Source organism: Gadus macrocephalus, chromosome 6 (genome assembly GCF_031168955.1).
Source record: "Gadus macrocephalus chromosome 6, ASM3116895v1".
NCBI classification, from domain to species: domain Eukaryota; kingdom Metazoa; phylum Chordata; class Actinopteri; order Gadiformes; family Gadidae; genus Gadus; species Gadus macrocephalus.
In genome coordinates, this window is record NC_082387.1 from 26621581 (window position 1) to 26640254 (window position 18674).

At 47.4% G+C, this 18674-nt stretch overlaps 3 protein-coding genes across 6 annotated transcripts in view; 1 reads left to right on the forward strand and 2 right to left on the reverse strand.

The window, feature by feature from the left end:
• The window catches only part of LOC132458961 (hemicentin-1-like), a 186957-nt gene that overhangs the window by 49451 nt on the left and 118832 nt on the right, over positions 1–18674 (reverse strand). The gene's annotated exons all lie outside the window — the stretch shown is intronic.
• The window catches only part of LOC132458964 (protein asteroid homolog 1-like), a 41146-nt gene that overhangs the window by 14335 nt on the left and 8137 nt on the right, over positions 1–18674 (reverse strand). The window lies entirely within an intron of this gene.
• Positions 8688–12625, forward strand: LOC132458972 (protein asteroid homolog 1-like). Its single transcript, XM_060053375.1, has 5 exons — positions 8688–9169; positions 9263–10141; positions 10585–10792; positions 10877–11021; positions 11445–12625. Exons 1-5 carry the CDS (start codon positions 8900–8902, stop codon positions 11665–11667), a joined length of 1725 nt encoding a protein of 574 aa, XP_059909358.1. The 5' UTR covers positions 8688–8899; the 3' UTR covers positions 11668–12625.

Sequence of the window (18674 nt, forward strand, 5' to 3'; positions counted from 1 at the left end):
TTGTGAGAGGTCATTCCTTCTCCTGATTTTACTTCCTATTTATGTCTAGGGTAAACCCCTACTGTCCACAAGCATCCCCCCCCTCCCCATATGGATTTGGAGAATTGTTGCCACGTCCCAGTGGTGGAGGTATATATATGAAAGAGGGCATTCAATTATAGCCTACTACAATGATCAATTAGGAGGCCGAAGCCCTAAAGGAAGTGATGCAATAGGTGACTGAGTCGACAACATTTAAGTAAGCTGTATAGCGTCTCTTATATATCAAAGGGGGTCTCAAAGGACGCATACGCTTCAACCTGTGGCTCCAGCACTACAGGAAATGACTCAGCAAGTGCTCCATCTCGTTGCAACTCACCCAGCGGCTCGCTTGCAAGATTTTGGCCTGAAGTTCTTCCCAGACCTACACCCTAGCCATCCAACATGCATATCTGAGAATCAGGCCTCTCTTTAATAATGACAAAAAGTTATGAGAGAAACACACATTAACTTTTTTTTTTTGTTATCTAATAAGCGGCGTGGTGCCGGCTCCTTTTGACCTTTTGACCCCCGACTTCAAAAACGTGGCCACAGGCCAGCTGTGTCTACACACCTTTAGCCACGAATGTACACCTCCATCCCTCAAAAAATGGGGACTAGAAACTAACCTCTGTCTTATGTACATTTACTGTACTGTTGGAGGTCACGCCCCTTTGCCGACCTTTTCGAGATAGCTAGGGATGCTAAAATGTTTACACACATTTCCCGGGGCCCCGTGAACGACATATCCGAGATTTGGAGTTCTAGCCCTTAGAGAAAAAAAGTTTTCCCAAATGGAGTGTCATTTGAACAAAGCCCCTCAGAAGTGTAGCCTGCAAGACCTAATGGTTCAGAATGTGGTGGAAAAACAATTTTTGAGATAGGAAGGTCCTACCGCCCTGAAATTGTAATACCTTATTCTAGGGCCTGACTGGGACCTCCACACCGAAACTTGGCCCGGTCGGACCCTGAGGGCAGGAAGGGGGGGCCTGCCCTCGGGGTCTGACCGGGCCAAGTTTCGGGCAGGAAGGGCCCCCCCTTCCTGCCCTCGGGGTCCGACCGGGCCAAGTTTCGGTGCGGAAGTCCCAGTTAGGCCCTAGAATAAGGTATTAAAATTTCAGGGTGGTAGGACCTTCCTATCTCAAAAACTGTTTTTCCACCACATTCTGAACCATTAGGTCTTGCAGGCTACACTTCTGAGGGGCTTTGTCCAAATGACAAGAACTCCAAATCTCGGATATGTCGTTCACGGGGCCCCGGGAAATGTGTGTAAACATTTTAGCATCCCTAGCTATCTGGAAAAGGCTGGAAAAGGGGCGTGACCTCCAACAGTACAGTCAATGTACATAAGACAGAGGTTAGTTTCTAGGCCCCATTTTTTGCGGGATGGAGGTGTACATTTGTGGCTTAATGTGTGTAGACAGCGCTGACCTGTGGCCACTTCTTTGAAGTCTGGGGTCAAAAGGTCAAAAGGAGCCGGCACCACGCCGCTTATGAGATAACAAAAAGTGAATCTGTATTTCTCTCATTACATTTTGTCATTATTGAAGAGAGGCCTGATTCTCAGATATGCATATTGGACTGTTAGGGTATAGGTCTGGGAAGAACTTCAGGCCAAAATCTTGCAAGCGAGCCGCTGGGTGCAGGTGCAACGAGATGGAGCACTTGCTGAGCCTGGACTTTCATAATCTTCGCTCTGTGAATGTAAAGGATGTTTGGTCGGATGTTACGACGAAGAATCATAATGTGAATGGGAATATTCTATAAATCTCTTGATATCATCTTTCGTCTCAACACTTCTGCTGCAGCCACTTAAAGTCTCACTCCGAGAACCTTCAAATATGAATCAATCCATTAGAAGTATGAAAATATCTTCCCGGTGGTGCAACAGAGCAAACAAGGTGTCCTTTGACATCTACGTTTCGAGACGATTGCAACAGTGCCACACATGATCATATTTGAATATGTTTCGGGGTAGTAATTAGCTGTCGATTTTGGAGGCCTTTATCAATAATGACCAGCTATAGATTTGCTTCCCGATGGAGATTTTTGACAAATTACATGTTAATTAGCATCTACACGTTAAGCTGAGTCCAATGAGATCAAGCTCGGCCTCTTGCTACACCGAGATCATGTCCTAGACCTAGGTGTACCATGTAAAATACATGTTACCATTAGCTAGAGTGTCGTTCTTGGTGTCATTGGACTCAGCTCAACGTGTAGATGCTAAATAACATGTCATTTGTGACTAATCTTTATCGGGAAGCAAATCAATAGCTGCTCAGTATTGATTAAGGCCTCCAATTTCGACAGCTAATTACTACCATTAAACATGTTTGAATATGCTCATGTGTGGCACCGTTGCAATCGCCTGGAAGCGTAGATGTTGAAGGACACCTTGTTCGTCCTCTTACGCCACCGTGAAGATATTTACATGCTTCTGATTGACTAATGAATTGATTCAGCTATTCCCCCAGAAGTCTGGGGTCAAAAGGTCAAAAGGAGACGGCACCACGCCGGGGTGGATCCAGATCTCGGGCAACAGCGCAGGGTTGCCAGGTCCTGCAAAAAACGTGCCCCCCACATACCGTTCAAAATCCACCCAAAATGTCCTAGAAGCATCCCAAATAAAAAATGATATTATTGGCCATTTTGGCCAACGTTTTGAAAGTAATACTATTTGAGGGAATATTTTTTTGTTGTTGTTTTTGCAGCGAAATGCACCGTGTGCGTGTGTGCGTGTGTGTGTGTGTGTGCTTGTGTGTGCGTGTGCGTGCGTGTGTGTGTGTGTATAACACGCTATTTTATGTTGAAATGCGACGTAATCCAGTGTTCACGAAACGTACACTGTCAACGTAGGTATGCTTTTGGCGACTGGGCAGATATACGTGTTTCTAACAAGATGATATCATTAAAAGTTACATAAAGTAACAGTTTAATAACACAAACGCAGGAAGCACGTGAGCTGCTAGTTTAGCGAAAGCAACCTGACGTCGTTGAAACATGCGAGCGAGCCGATCAAATCCTAATAACTATAAACCTAAAGATCAGACACAATCACTGACTGAAGATTATGCAAGTAAAAAGTATATTTCTCGCTAGAAATGTTATTAGAAACACGTTTAACGGTGAATCGGTCCTAAAATATTGCATTTCCCATTCAGATAATAAAGATTAATAAAGATCATACACATTCACTGACTGAAGATTATGTAAGGAAAATGTACATTTCTCGCTAGAAATGTCATTAGAAACGCGTTTAATGGTGTATCTGTCCTAAAATATTGCATTTCCCATTCAGATAATAAAGATTAATATGAGCTACGCCGTGTTCCGGAGCCGCGGGGGATTCTGGGAATTGGGGTTCTCAGTTGACAAATGGGGCTTTTGTTAACTTGTTTTGTTGTTAGGATTAAGTGGGGTTAATGGGTTCGGGATGTTATGTGGTTGCGTGTTGTTCTATTAACATTGTTCGTGTGTTCATTATTGTCGACACCGTCACCGAGAGTGACGTGACCATCGTTTCGTGCAGCTGTTCCGTGTTGAAGTCTCGTTCAATAAAAACCAACTCTCGTTGTCGACCGTTCAATAAAAACCAACTCTCGTTGTCGAGCGTGCCCCCCCCCTACAAACGTGTCTCCCCCCCCCCTCAACAAACGTGTGTCCCCCCCCCCCCCCCCCCCCCCTTCAACTAACGTGTCCCCCCCCACACCCCACCCCTACAATCGTGTGTCCCCCCCCCCCCCCCTCAACAAACGTGTCACCCCCCCCCCCCCCTCCCCGGTCAACAACAGTCTCCCCCCCCCCCCCCCCCTAAACAATCGTGTCCACAATTTGCCGCGAAAGCCGTGAAACCCAAACTCCGAAACCCGCCTCCACAGCGGCACACGTGGATACTGTAGGTATAACACGCTATTTTTTACGTTGAAATGCTACGTATCCAGTGTTCATGGAAACGTACACCGTGGATGTATTTTCTTGGCGACTGGGTTGGTCCTTTGAGACCCCCTTTGATATATAAGAGACGTGTGCATGTATTCTGTGTGCATGTATTGTAATGTTCTTCTTGTCAATCAGTGTGGGGGCGAATCATTAGGTCAGCTGGGGGAGGGCCTTGGAAGAACACGAGGGTGGGGGCCTGCACGTGAGTGAGACCGTGTTGGGGGTTGCCGGGGTAACCGGGGTTTGTTTTGGGTGGGATTTCTGCCGTTGGTTACGGGTTTCAGTGACCTGGTTTTGGTCCATTAAAAGTTCCTTCAATTACTAATTGGTTTGTAGGTGGGCGTGAGTCTGACGTCACCGTTCACCGGTATAGCCTTCTTGAATGAATGAAGAAACGTGTGAACATAATTTCCTGCAGCTCAGTTCAGGCAGCCGCCCAGACAACGCACACTTCCCGCTTTGACCACAGCTATAGCCCTAGATAAAGAAATCAACAAAGCAACCCCCGCTCCTACAGTTACCCCGTCAGCAGCTAATTTCTCCTCTTGTGACATGTTGATATAACGTTGGACTATTAACATTACAATCAAACGTACGCTTCCCCGAGAGGTAGACCTATGCCTATATGCTGACAATAATGTGTTATCGAAATTTAACGTAGCCTATTAAGGATACGTTTCAATTAAATGTAGCCTGTAATCCAAGAGGTAGCTTAAATAAATAACAACAAAAATGTTGAGAACGAACCTATTTGCAATATGTTCAATAAGACGTAATCAGGGACAAAATAACGTTAAATTAAACGTTTCCCGAAAGGGAAATATGCCTTAATGACAATAATGTGCTATACGTTGACATTTAACATATTTGGAATACGTTTCAACCAAACATAATCCTAGAGGTAGATTAATGGCAAAAAATAGGCTGAGGACGAACGTATTTGCAATACGTTCAATAAAACGTAATCGCGGACAAAATACGTTTTATGACAAACGTAATTGAGAATGCCGAATAGTTCTCTGGGAACGTAATTTTGACGAGACAGGGTTGCCACACTAGCCATTCTCAGCTCCAGCCAACCAAACCGTTACCGTGGTCTTGTCCCTCTAACTGCCTAATCAAAACTAACTAACTCACCCCCTAGTCTTCAGGCGTTTTTGCGGTGGGTATTTACGCACTGAAACCCGCAAGCCCGGTGGAGCAAGCAGTAAATGCCGACCCCACCAGCAGCTTGGGACGTGCTCCCGAGACAACTGCTCCAGCCACATTTAACACCACACAACAAAACCCCCCAGCAATCTTCCAAGGGAAGTTGCTCTTCACCTATCAGGGACAAAACAACGGCAACTCTAATGATCACACATAGGACAAAGCACAGAAAACACTACCTTTAGCACAATTTCCTCCTGTTACAGCCACTTAAATTAACCAAAACTAAATGGATTGCTTACCCTCTAGTCCAAGTCTCCCGCGTCAACAGAATGTGAAGTCATTCACCAATCACTGAACTTAACAAGCTACAACCGCTCACTAACGTAAAACCTAACAGATCTTACAAACTACCCAAATACAAACCCCGGTCAACCGGAAATGGACGAGCCCCCACTTGTCACCGCCCGGCTCTTGACGGTGGCAAAGATGGGAGACCAGACTAAAGAGTGAAATTAGCTTACATTTATTCACAAACCAAGAGTATAAACAACCAAACATATATATAAATGTCAGTAATCAGTAGTGTAAGCATGTGTGTGAATGTGTGTCAAACAAATAGAACAAAAGCAATGGCTGCATCAACAAGAGCCAGCCCAGATCTGCAGAAGGGTGAGCCTTAAATAGCACCACACCAGCCCAGGTGTCTCATCAGGAAGATGACCCTCCCACGACCTGGAACCTGCAAAGGGAGAGCAAAGCAGCAAAGAACACAGAGGCCCCTAGTGGAGTGGTGGGGTCGTCACAGTATTGCTTGAGTGGTGTTGCGACGGCTCTATCCAGTAGTTTTGAGAGGAATCTGAGGTTGGAGATGGGTCTGAAGTTGTTGGGGTCATCGGAGTCAAGGCCAGGTTTTTTAAGGAGGGGGTGACGGCAGCAAGCTTAAGAGGGAGGGGAACGGTGTCAGAGTTTAGGGAGGAGTTGATGGTGTCTGTGATGAGTGGGGCGAGAGAGGTGAAACAGGCTTTGACGAGTTCAGAAGGCATAGGGTCCAGCGGGGAGGTGGAAGATTTCATGGTGGAGAGTATTTTGGAGAGGTCTGCTGTGGTTATGGGCGAGAAGATGGAAAGCCGGTGGTCAGGGGTTGAAGGAAGTGGAGGTTCTGAGGCAGGGCTTGTGGCAGTGGAGGTGGCAAGCTGGTTGTGGAAGATTTCTATCTTGGAGTGGAAAAAGGATGAAGGTAGTTATTGCATTTCTCCGGGGTGAATGGGGATGAGATGTTATCCTGGGGTTTGAGGAGTTTATTTATGGAGGAGAAAAGAGTGCGTGGGGTGGAGGATCCAGAATGAATGATGTAGAAGACAGAACGGGCTTTGTTGAGGGCTGATTTGTCGAGGTGCATGTGCTCTTTGTAGGCGAGGGCGTGGACTGTGAGACCAGTTTTCTTGTGTAGTCGTTCTAGTTGTCTACGTTTTTATTTGAGTTTGTGAAGTTTCGGGGTGAACCAGGGGGCCGAGTGAGTGAACGCGACAGTTTTAGTTTTCAGGGGGGCCAGTTTGTTGAGGGAGGTAGACAGTGTGTTGTTGTAGATGTTGACGAGGTCTGATGAAGTTGGCATTGTGGACCTCCGGCTCCCTTTCCTGGAGCTGCTTCTGCCGCCGGTGCAGCAGCCTGCCCTGGTACAACCTGGACCAACACGCCTGGGATTACTAAAGCACCCTCTGAACTCACCCTAAAACCCACAAATAAAGGTTCTTTAACATCAGATTTGTAGCGAATAGAAGATGTTAAAAAGGGACTATAAACAATTTACAACCACATTTACAAAATACATTTATTCTTGCAAAACTATTAACATCAGCTGTGAGGTGGATATGCAGCAGTTTAGAATAATTGCTGCAGTGAACAAGACAAACGAATCCACCGCTCCACCTATTTAGCCAGGTAACGCTCTGTCCTTTCACCAAAGTATCCCTTGTCGCTGTTTGAAACGATCAAACTGAACTCAGGTTATTCATCAATGTGTAAGTGTAGTGTAGCCAATGGCAGTTTGTGGATGAGGGGGATAAGTGGGCGTGTTTCCCTTCCTCTGTACCACTTCACATCAGTACCACATTAGACCACTTTTTTGTATTGCTAATAGTATCTTCCATTTAAACTGGGAAGTCTGAATTTCCGTGTTCGGAAATGTTCGGACTCGGAGCTCGGACTCGGAAAGTCTGAAGAGCTTCACCATCCCCCAACCCCAAATTCATGTTAGCTGCTCTGCGCATCAACAGGGAGTGAAAGCTCTGGTAATATTCTGTTCAATGTCTCACAGTCTTATTTGTGCGTTATAAATCAGTCATACACACAGTGCTGTCCAACGCCCCCCTGTGGATGCTACGGTGTTTGCATGGCCGAATACCGGGGTAACAAGACTGACAAATAACAGTCGTTCAGTTTGAGCCAATCTGGGGAACAAGACTGCCAAATAACAGTTGTTCAGTTCGAGCCATTCTGGGGAACAAGACTGCCAAATAACAGTCGTTCGGACAGTTTGAGCGGGGGGGGGGGAATGCAATCTTTCGCATTCAGGTGTCAATTATGCTCACCATTGGTCTTTTACATGCCTATTTTGGGTGTTCTGTATTCATGTCATCTCTGTCACGCCGCGTCCTGCTACGCGGTCCAACACCCCACTTGACGCCACTGTTCCTCATTCTCCCGACACACCGGTTTTCAATCTACAATCTCCACTTCCTACTTAAGCCGGGGATCTCCATCCAGCCGGCGCCAGATAGTCGTTTACAACTACCCAGTTCGTATCGGTCCTACCAGCATTTTCTAGAATTAATTCAGTGTTCCTGTTCTTCTCGTAACCCTCTTCCCTAGTTCTTCCTCCGTCACTCTGCCTACCTGTCGCCGAACCCCTGTCTGCCTGACTACCCGCCTGTCGCCGCGTCCTTGCCTGTTTGACTGACTCCCTGTTAACGAACCCTCGCCTGCCTGAGTACCACTTGCTTAGCCCCAGCGTGTCATCCACCCCTTGTCCCAATAAATTCTGCTTCCTTTTACTCCGTCTCCGTCTCCCTGTGTCGTTGGTTGGGCGCTGTGTGTGTGAAAGAGAGATTGGGTGTGTGTGTGTGTGATGTCATATCTTGAGGTTGTCAGGAAAATGAAACCTAAAGAGGCAATCCCAGTGAGAGTCAGACCGTCATGAGCGGGGCTAATATGGGACCTAGTTCATTTCGGAAATCGCACGTATACCATAAAGTACCCTGAGTGACGCGACTCAAATCATTGACTGATATAGACCTACTGCTACTAGATCAATACACATGAGTACAACAGGCTTTAAGTGTTCGGCTGCATGACCACGTTATTACGGTGGTTATAGAAATCAAGATGATACCTTGAAAATGTCTCGAAGACGAGCCTCATAGAGAAATGGAGAGCCACTCCCAGTGTGTGTGTGTGTGTGTGAGAGATAGTGTGTGTGTGTGTGTGTGTGTGTGTGAGAGATAGTGTGTGTGGTGTGTGTGTGAGAGATAGTGTGTGTGGTGTGTGCGTGTGAGATAGTGTGTGTGTGTGTGTGTGTGTGTGTGTGTGTGTGTGTGTGTGTGTGTGTGTCATGTCCTATCTTGTAGATGTCAGCAAAGTGAAACCTAAGGAGCCACTCCCAGTGTGTGTGCTGGCGTATAAAGGAGCTGGGATCCTCTCTGGGTGAGTCCAGTCGCCACAGATAGGTAAAGTGAGAACTTCACCAGTCCAGTCTCCCTTAAAGTTAGAGCTCGACCTGTCAGTCACCATGGGGGTAAAGGGCTTATCTTCACTCATAAAGGACAACAGAAGGATCTCCCCGGACATCCACTTCAGGGACAGCAAGCTGGTGGTGGATGGAAACAACCTGATCTACCACCTCTACTTCTCGTCCAACCTGGACCAGAACCACGGCGGGGAGTACCTGGCCTTCCAGGTGCAGGTCCAGGCTTTCTTCAAGACTCTGGCCGACTATGATATCAAACCGTACGTGGTGATGGAGGGAGGCAAGGGCACCAGCGACATCAAACTGGAAACCCTCATGGACCGGGCCAGAGGGAAGGGCAAGAAGACCCATGACGCCGTTCTGATGGGCACGAAGGTAAACATCCTCCCCCCCCTCACCAAGCACGTGTTCCGACAGACGCTGAACGAGCTCAAGGTGCCGATGGTCAAGTGCTTCAGAGAGGCCGACGGCCTGCGGGCTGCCCTGGCCAAAGAGTGGTGCTGCCCGGTTCTGTCCACAGACAGCGACTTCTACATCTTTGACCTTCCTAGGGGGCTTCTGCACCTGGATCACTTCAAGTGGCGCGCAGCGGAGACACATCGTGGCATCCCCTGCAGGCGATACACCACGTCCAACTCCTGCACCTTCTTCAACATCGACCGCCGGCTGCTGCCCGTCTTCGCCTCGCTGGCTGGGAACGACTACCTCAGAGATGTTAGGTGGGCCAGATACCTTCCAGCGGGAATTCCTACAATCAGCGCCGCTAACCTGGAGGGCCTCCTGTGTTGGCTGAGAGACAAGAAAGGCCAGACGACAAAAGACATCCTGACAGCAGCGACGAAACTCATACCCAGCAAGAGTCAACAGGAGCGGACGGAGGCGCTGAAGATGCTGAAGACGGCCATGCTGGAGTACGAGCTCCCCAGCTCCTCTCTGCGGGGGTTCTTCAGCGAGGGAACCGTTCCCCCGCTGCCCGCAGGGATGTTGATCTTCGTCCCCGACTGGGTCCGCGCGCCCCTGGCCAGAGGAGAGCTGAGCGGTGACGTGTTGGACCTGCTTGTGCACAGGCGGAACATACTGCGAACCCAGGGGGAGCACAGCGACCTACAGAGCTCCAACCTCACCTCGAAGCACATCCGGCAGGTGTGGTACGGGCTGCTGCTGGGCCAGAGGGGGGGTGAGGTGCTGGAGGCGGACCGGGTCGGTCTGGAGCTCATCAGTGACAACGTGCAACCGCTGGTCCAAGGAGCCGCTCAGACGCTGAGGCTGGACTCTCTGCCGCAGGTAGGCCTACCCACTCATTCAGCTGGATGATAGGAATTGATTGTAGATTATTTTCAGTGATTTATCAGTGGAAAGTATCTCCTTTCCCAATACTTTTAATTCTAGGCTCATATGTGGCCCTCCCTCTAGTGAAGTATGCATCTGTGTATCGGAGATAGTGGAAATAACCACTGAGATAATTCGGCATTACACCACGAACAGCCTTATTCAGCACATATCTTAACCTGTTTGCTCCATCTTCCACATTGAGACCAATTCGATTCTGTAAGTGAGAGGCTACTCTAGTCTAGGTGAATGCATGCTGCAAGCCTCAGAAAACATCTGCATTATGTAATAAACAGCATGTGTTTAACCTAAGGAGGGAGATATCCGAGGCAAACCATCTAAAAGATAATTTTTCGGTTGTCTTTTAATTGGCCATGTGTTTTGTTCCCACTTTCCAGGCAGACCGCGCTGTGAGGCTGCGGGTGTGTCTGGAGACGTTGGGCGTGGAGGAAGAGACGCTGGAGGGAGTTCCGGCTCACCTGCGCCTCCCAGTGGCTGTGACCCGCTACTGGCTGAGGAGGGCCAGCCCTGAGCCGACGGTCCTCAAAGCTCTGCTGATGGTCATGGTCCAAGGAGAACTGAACCGACAGACAGGAGGGACAACAGGTAGGTAGCACATGTGTGCACAGCAAAAAGACAAAAAAAACAAACACTCAACCCCTTTGTGTGCGTGTGCCTGTGTGTGTGTAGGCTGGCAGGGGGATACCAGCCACATCTCTCAGCCTCTGGATTGTGTCGTGGCTCACAGCTTCAACCAATGGCAGGCCTGCCTGAAGGATGCCTCCCAGCTCAACCTGCTGCTCTGCAAGCCCCTCCCAGAACCCCACTTCGCCTGGTGAGACACCCAGACAGTACTGTTTCCATAGCAACACCATCACCCAGACAGTACTGTTTCCATAGCAACACCATCACCCGGACAGTAATGTTTGCATAGCAACACCATCACCCGGACAGTAATGCTTGCATAGCAACACCATCACCCGGACAGTAATGTTTCCATAGCAACACTATCACCCGGACAGTACTGTTTGCATAGCAAAACCGTAACTAGCCATTACCGTTTCCAAAGACCATAGACCATCTTATTAAGTTGAAGTCAGAAGTAACTTTAAGGAATAGAATAACATCACAAGACTGTGATATTGTAACACAGACATTTTAACGTATACAAATTTGTGAGAAAGTTGAGGGTTGGGTCAACAGAATGTAGTGGTAAGATAAGATAAGTGCTTCATTAATCCCAGACGGGTTGGTCCAGGTTGTACCAGGGCAGGCTGGTGCACCAGCGGCAGAAGCAGCTCCAGCAGAGGGAACCAGAGGACATCGTACAGGACGACCAGTTCAGGAGACTGTACGGGAGGCTCCTGGGAGCAGTGACCCAGCCAGACCCCGGGGCCAACAGGAGAGCTGGGGGGCCTGAGGCCCAGCTGAGGGCCAGCATGGAGCACCTTCACCTCAACACCCAGGATGAGGAGGAGTAGGAGTAGGAGGAGGAGGAGGAGTAGGAGGAGGAGGAGGAGGAGGAGGAGGAGGCTCTGGGCGGGGCTGCAGGCCTGGATCAGGGCTCGGATGGGCCTTGGGTGGAGGTTAAAAGCAGGAGGAGGAAGCAGTAGAGGGAGGGGTGGGAGTGAGCAGGGGGGGGGGGGGGGGAGGGGCTGATGGGGCACAGTGTTGGGGTAACGCGTTAGTCATATATTATATTAAGCAGCAACAGAGTTATAAAACCTGTTCTTCATATCATTTTGGTATTGCATCTTCAATAAGAACCTAGGAAGGAAGAAAAAGGAGAGTTGAGAACAGTAAAAGATTAGAATAGGATGTTGCTCCTTTTTCTTCCTTCATAGGTTCTGTTCTAGCGTGTTGCGGGTACTGGACTGGATGCCTGGACTCTCCTCATGGATAACCGGCCAGATCCCATTCACCATTTTAATATGATGTGCATGTATTTACCTGTATGTCAATTGTGGCACCCATTGCACTCCTGACCATCCCTGGAAGAAGGGATCCCCTACACTGCGTTTCTTCTCAAGATTTCTTCCTTGCTGATTCAAGGGAGTTTTTTCTTGCCCTTGTGGGGGCTTGGGTAAAGGGGGGTGTCGCAAATATTTGGCCTGTTAAGCCCTTTGAGACTGTAATGGTGATTAAGGGCTACACAAATAAAATTGAATTGAATTGAATTGAATCACAATATTAAGCTTGTGGGCTTTTTCTAAGCCTGAATCATGAGTTGTGTTTCGGGCTTGTTTAAAATAATCGATTTTCTGATAAAAACCGATGTTTATATGATCTGCTGATCGATCTTTCAATGCAACATATACATATACAGTATATGCATATATATATATATATATATATATATATATATATATACATATTGTTTTTACTATGCACTTATTTACTGCAATTCATGAAATAAATCAATAAACTCAGACCATGTCAGCAGCTTGTCCGCTCTTTCCTCCGTGTTCTCCTAAAGTCTCCACCACGGTTTCCTGAGCTGCATGAGGAGGCTCCAATCGCTCAGAGAAAGGAGTACAGTTGTACTCCTCCCCACCGACGCAGGGAGGAGAACCAAAGGGTCGGCTCAGACCGGCAGGAGCAATCTGACTAATCAAAGATTACAATGACAAATAAACATGTGAGGGGATCTTAATCAAACACAAACAAAGAACACACCATTGGGAAGCTTAATGTTTGATTAATTAAATAAAACTAAAGTGAAGTCACTCTGCAGGACATTTTGAGGCAGACCGGTTAGTGGAGACCAGAAAGGGCGAGACTAGACTGAGAGCAGCTGCTATTCCCACCATCCCTGTGCATCGTCCTCAAACACAGGAGGGCCCCTACACCACCATGCACCCCTGGACCTGTAACCATGGAGACCATATCCTGACCACAGCTGTAGCGTTAAAGGTGACACAGGTATAATAAGTATGAACTCTGAATAATTATGGAAATGTTTCTTATTTTGAAAATGATAGAATATCATTTTGACACAGAACAGTGCCATGTCTTCTACTTAAATGACCTCTAAAGATTGAGGAATGAAGGGATGAGGAGACTGAGAGAAGGGAAAGTGATAATAAAGAAAGAGGGGACAGGTTTCAGAGTTCCCTAGGAAGGACTTATTGACCTTTCAAGAAGGGATAGCATTAAAAACAGCTCCTTATCTATCAGTTGTGGTCCTTGAGCCAAGTCACTTTGATAAGATGAAGGTTGGTCCTGCTCTAAATGTATTCAGTAAGGCAACAAGAGCTGGGGTTTGTCAACGTCAAGGTTTACAAACGACTGCCTTGAAAATACATTCAGCTGTGAGGTCTAAAACTCCTGTCCCAATGCAAGTTGAATTCCATTATCATATCTGTGGGGCAGTTCCACACAACGCATTATTGATACTTTTTCGGAAATCTCACGTAGCCTACTCCATAAAACAATATGACCGACGAGACTCAAATCATATACAAATACATGCCTCCTATATAGTGATACTATAACATCAATACACTATGCACACCAGGACATTACTCTGGATGTCATAACCTGTTGATGTCAGGAAAGTGAAACCCATAGAGAACTAAGGAGCCATTCCCAGTGCAGGTGTTTGCATGTGTGTGTTTGCATGTGTGTTTGTGTGTGTGTGTGTGTGTGTGTGTTTGCATGCATTTGTGTGCATGTTTGTGTGTGTATTCCACTATCTGCAGCACCTACCCCTCTCCGTTGTACCCCGGCCACGCCCGTTTCCTAGGAGAGCAGATAGACACGCCCAACAGCTAATCAGAAACCAGACCCACCCGCCACAAGGCAGAACCTCAGTCACATCACGACCCTCCAAACATCCCTCTTTGGTTGGAGGTTGAGTTTCATCATGTTTTCATGAATCCATCTTGAGTGACTTGTCACGACAAACGAGAGACCTCGTTGAATTGCGGTCCTAGACCTGCGGTCCTGATTCTGCAGTCCTATAACTGCGGTCCTGGAACCGAAGCCTCCTCTATTGAAGAATCCTGGTTCCTTTTGTGGTGATCGTTGTTATATTTGAACACTAGGCTGTAGACTTACGTCCATTAGCATCCAACAGACCGTGAAGACATTCCTCAGTTTTGCTAAGTCAACGGTGAACTGAAAGAGCTACAGTCCTATGTTTTTATTTGTTTTTCATTAAATTGATTTAATGTAAATACATTCATTGCAAACAACATTTTTACTTGAAAACAGTATAATACTGTTCAAATAAATGTTTTAAAAAATGGTTGCTTCTGTATTGGAATCACTCTTACCATTATTCGATTGAGTAATGCCTAAGAAGGCAATATGGAGCCATATATTATAACAACAATAATTATGAAAGGTGCAAAAATATTACTAGCCATTCAGTTAGATAAACTGAAGATATTACGTAAGAACATAACAGGGATGATGAAGAAACAACCTATGGTCTGTTTCTTCCGACAAAAATACAATAATAAGTCGCTTTGGATAAAAGCGTCTGCTAATCGCCCTGAATGTGAATGTAAAGGATGTTAATGCTAACAGTAATTACTAATAACTGCCCTGAACCCGGTCTGATGCCCATTTGGGGCTATCACACATCCTGCTCACTATCCTGCTCTTGCCACACCACTACCTCTTCCTGTCCTTTTTCCATTGGCCGTCCCTCTAGTGTTTCCCTGTGATGGGTCATACCCTCGGGCTCTGGGTTTAGGAGTGTCCAGGGGCCCCTGAAGGGGTCCGGCCGTGCCATGAAGAGGTCCGACCAACGGGAATCATTCCCTCACATAGGCCCACTGTGTAGGGCTACTGATACTGTACACTCACAGTAGGCTATACTTTTTCGTCTGCATATTTTTTTTTAAATTAAAATAGAAATCAACATTGAGTAGCTTCAACATAACCGTGGGGAAGGTAGTGCATCAATCAGACCATCTCAAATTAAGTAAAGTCTGATCCAAGTGCGGATATTGACTCAACCCAGGATGCTAAATAGTTTTTAAACTTTTCTTTTTCATGTCTCACAATTAAAGTAAGTTTCTCCATCACAAATGGAGTGGAAAAAATCAAACCGTACTTATTTGCAAATCCTTTGAAAGAGTCTGGTTTCAAACCCAGGTACCCTTTAGGTAGCAAGCAGCCCATGGCAGTTACTTTATGGATGCTTTAATATAGATATTAGTGGGCCCCTAACTAGCGTTGGGAACGTTACTTTAAAAGAGTAATTAGTTATAGTTACTCACTACTTGTTCCAAAAAGTAACTGAGTTAGTAACTGAATTACTCTATAATAAAAGTAACTAGATACTAGGGAAAGTAACTATTTGCGTTACTGTAAAAAAATAAAGTTGATATATGTCAAAGAATTTGGATTTTTCTGAGCAGTTTTCACTTGGCCTTAATGTGTTAAATGGTTGAACTGCCCATTGAATGCCCTGATCTACTTCTGAATATTAATTTGCTTGGTTGCAAAGGCTGTAGAACGAATACTACAGAAAAGGCCAACTTTTCATCGGAGAGCTCCGGACTCACCATTTCTGCTGCTTCATCGAATCTGTTTGGTGCGTGCGTGTGGCGCGCGTGTCCTGGCTTGTGTGTAAAAACACTGGCTCCGATTGGCTACCATGAAACATGACTCTGCCTTAGCCAATCATAATCGCTTATCTCGTTGTTAACCCACCCGGTCGCCTCACTACCAGTTTGTGTTTGGAGCCAGAGGTGCATTCGGATTACGCAGTTTATTCAATCAATTCATAGTAGCGCACCGCATTTAACGCACAGTCACTGTGATGGCGTTGTAGCTACTGAAACAGTAATTAGTTAGATTACCCCATTGCTGAAAAAATAACCGCGTTACCTAACGCCGTTCTGTAAGTATTCTAGAACGCTCCGGGTGCTCCGGCAGGAGTTATGGAGCTCTATATCTAAATAATATCATTTATACAAAGATATCTATAACATATAATATATATTATCACAGCTAAAAGCTGTGTGCGCCTCCAGATGATATTATGAATCGCAAATGACTGCGTCGGGTTCTCCGACGTCTCTGGTTCTTCCACGTCCACATCAATCGGAAGTAGACTGAACCACGACATGGAGGAGAAAGGGATTTTGCCCGCGATCGTCTCCCGCTGGAGCCTCGATGCCGAGGCACCACCGCCTCCTACAGCGGGCAGCGGGAGGCGGGGCAACAATCCCTTTCTCCTCCATGTCGTGGATCATGTACTTCAGGGAGTCAAAGCCAAAGTTCCTTCCCCCCAATTCCTTCTCACCCTTGTCTGAGATAACCCCCACTACGGTCTCATTGTGGTAACACCAGAGACGAGGGTCCGACTTGTTACGCGCCATCAGGGGCGTAGTGGGGCCCTTTTTCATACCGGGAGTTTCCCGTACCAGCCCCTGGCGCAGATATGTTGACAAGGGGGGGAGTTGGACAAGGAATCCTGATGGGGGGGAAGGGGAGGGGTGGGTGACGTTTCGCGATTGCTCATTTGCGTGACCTAAATGCAGCGGCAAGTCGGCGCAGTGTGGGGCTTCTACCACTAGGGGGTGCCCGTGGCCCGAATAAGTGGACCGGCCCACCGGGAGGGGGCTTCCCGATGGCCACTCCGCCTCTGTGCGCCATAACACCAACGGAAGAACGGTCATCCAAATAACAAAGAAGTGTACAACACGTGTTACAGTCCTGGAGCTCTATATCTAAATAATATCATATAATGAATGGATATTTATATCATATGAAACATATTATCACGGCCAAATGCTGTGTGCGCCTCCAGACGATATTATGAATCACAAACGACTGCCTCGGGTTCTCCGACGTCTCTGGTTCCTCCACTTCCATATCTATCTGAAGTAGACTGAACCGCACGCTGCCCGCTGCCGGCTGCACTGCACACTCTCCCCTTCTCCTCCCACACACAGGGCCGGGAACCAACTTGACCTGATATTCACAAGGTCCTGCGGCACCTCGGCTCTCTCTGTTACCAGTGTCTGACCATCACTTTGTTGCTTTTTCTCTCCCCTTGAAGTCCTCTCCCCCCCTCCTCTCAAGTCCCCACATTGTCACCACCCGCCGTAACATCAATTCTCTCTCTCTCTCTCTCTCTCTCTCTCTCTCTCTCACTACGTTTGCCTCAACTGTTCTGTCTTCACTACCTTCTGTTGAATGATTCTCTCAACTGTCCAACGAGGAATCCTCCGACACTCTGCCATCCTCCCTCTCCTCCTCTTTTGACCCCCTCTGTCCCTTCCACTCCGACCTGCGTGATCCTCACCCCCACCTCCTTGGCTGTCCGAATCTCTGCGGACTTATAGAGCAGAGTTGGCAGCTGAGAGGAAATGGAAGAGATCAGACTGTCCTAATAATCGATCTCACTATATTTTCCTTCTCCCTGATTTCACCTCCACTGTGTCAGCAGCCAAATCTGCCTTCTACCGCACCAAAATCAACTCCTCCGCCTCAAACACCAGGAAACTGTTTTCCTTGTTCTATTCCCTCCTCAACCCTCCTTCCCCCTCCACCTCCTTCCTGCCTCACTGCTGATGACTTTGTTACCTACTTCACCCAGAAGGTAAAGGACATTAGCTCCTCTTTTATCCCTGCCTCCAACCTCCCTCCTCCCATCCCCTCCTCTGTCTTTACCCAATTTATCCCTCTCACCTCCGAAGAGGTCGACAGAATAACAACATCTAACCATGCCACCACCTGCCCCCTTGACACTATCCCTTCCTCTCTCCTCCAAGCGACATCCTGCCATTTCTCACTGCACTTTTCAACTCCTCCCTCACTTTAGGCATTGTTCCAGCGTCTTTCAAGACTGCCAGAATGAAGCCTCTCCTGAAAAAACCGACCCTTGATACCACCGACATCCAGAACTACAGACCGGTATCTCTTCTTTCATTCCTCTCTAAAACACTGGAACGTGCCATCGCTAACCAACTGTCCTCCTATCTCTCATCTAACAACCTGCTTGATCCTCACCAGTCAGGCTTCAAGAAGGCACACTCCACTGAGACGGCTCTCCTCGCGGTGACTGAGTCCCTCCGTGCTGCCAGAGCCTCGTCCCTCTCATCGGTTCTCATTCTCCTCGACCTGTCCGCAGCATTTGACACGGTGAACCACCAGATCCTCCTTGCCACTCTCGCTGAACTTGGCATCGCTGAATCTGCCCTTTCCTGGTGCACATCCTACCTGACAAATCCCACTTATCAGGTAACATGGAATGGCTCCTTGTCCCAACCTGGCACGCATAAAACTGGTGTCCCTCAAGGCTCGGTACTGGGGCCTCTTCTGTTCTCCCTCTATACCAGATCCCTGGGCTCTGTAATTAGATCACACGACTTTTCCTATCACTGCTATGCTGACGACACTCAGCTATTTCTCTCTTTCCCCTCATCCGACAAAGCCCTGATAGCAACACGCATATCTGAATGTCTGGCAGACGTCAGCACTTGGACAACTGCCCCTCACCTGAGGCTTAACCTCAAAAAGACTG

Bases quoted from the DNA above. Each gene is read 5' to 3' on its own strand.
- LOC132458972 (XM_060053375.1), top strand. From the start codon at position 8,900: ATGGGGGTAAAGGGCTTATCTTCACTCATAAAGGACAACAGAAGGATC. The intron at 9,170-9,262 runs CTCATGGACCGG...CTCACCAAGCAC, and splicing joins GCGACATCAAACTGGAAACC to GTGTTCCGACAGACGCTGAA. The intron at 10,142-10,584 runs GTAGGCCTACCC...CCCACTTTCCAG, and splicing joins GGCTGGACTCTCTGCCGCAG to GCAGACCGCGCTGTGAGGCT.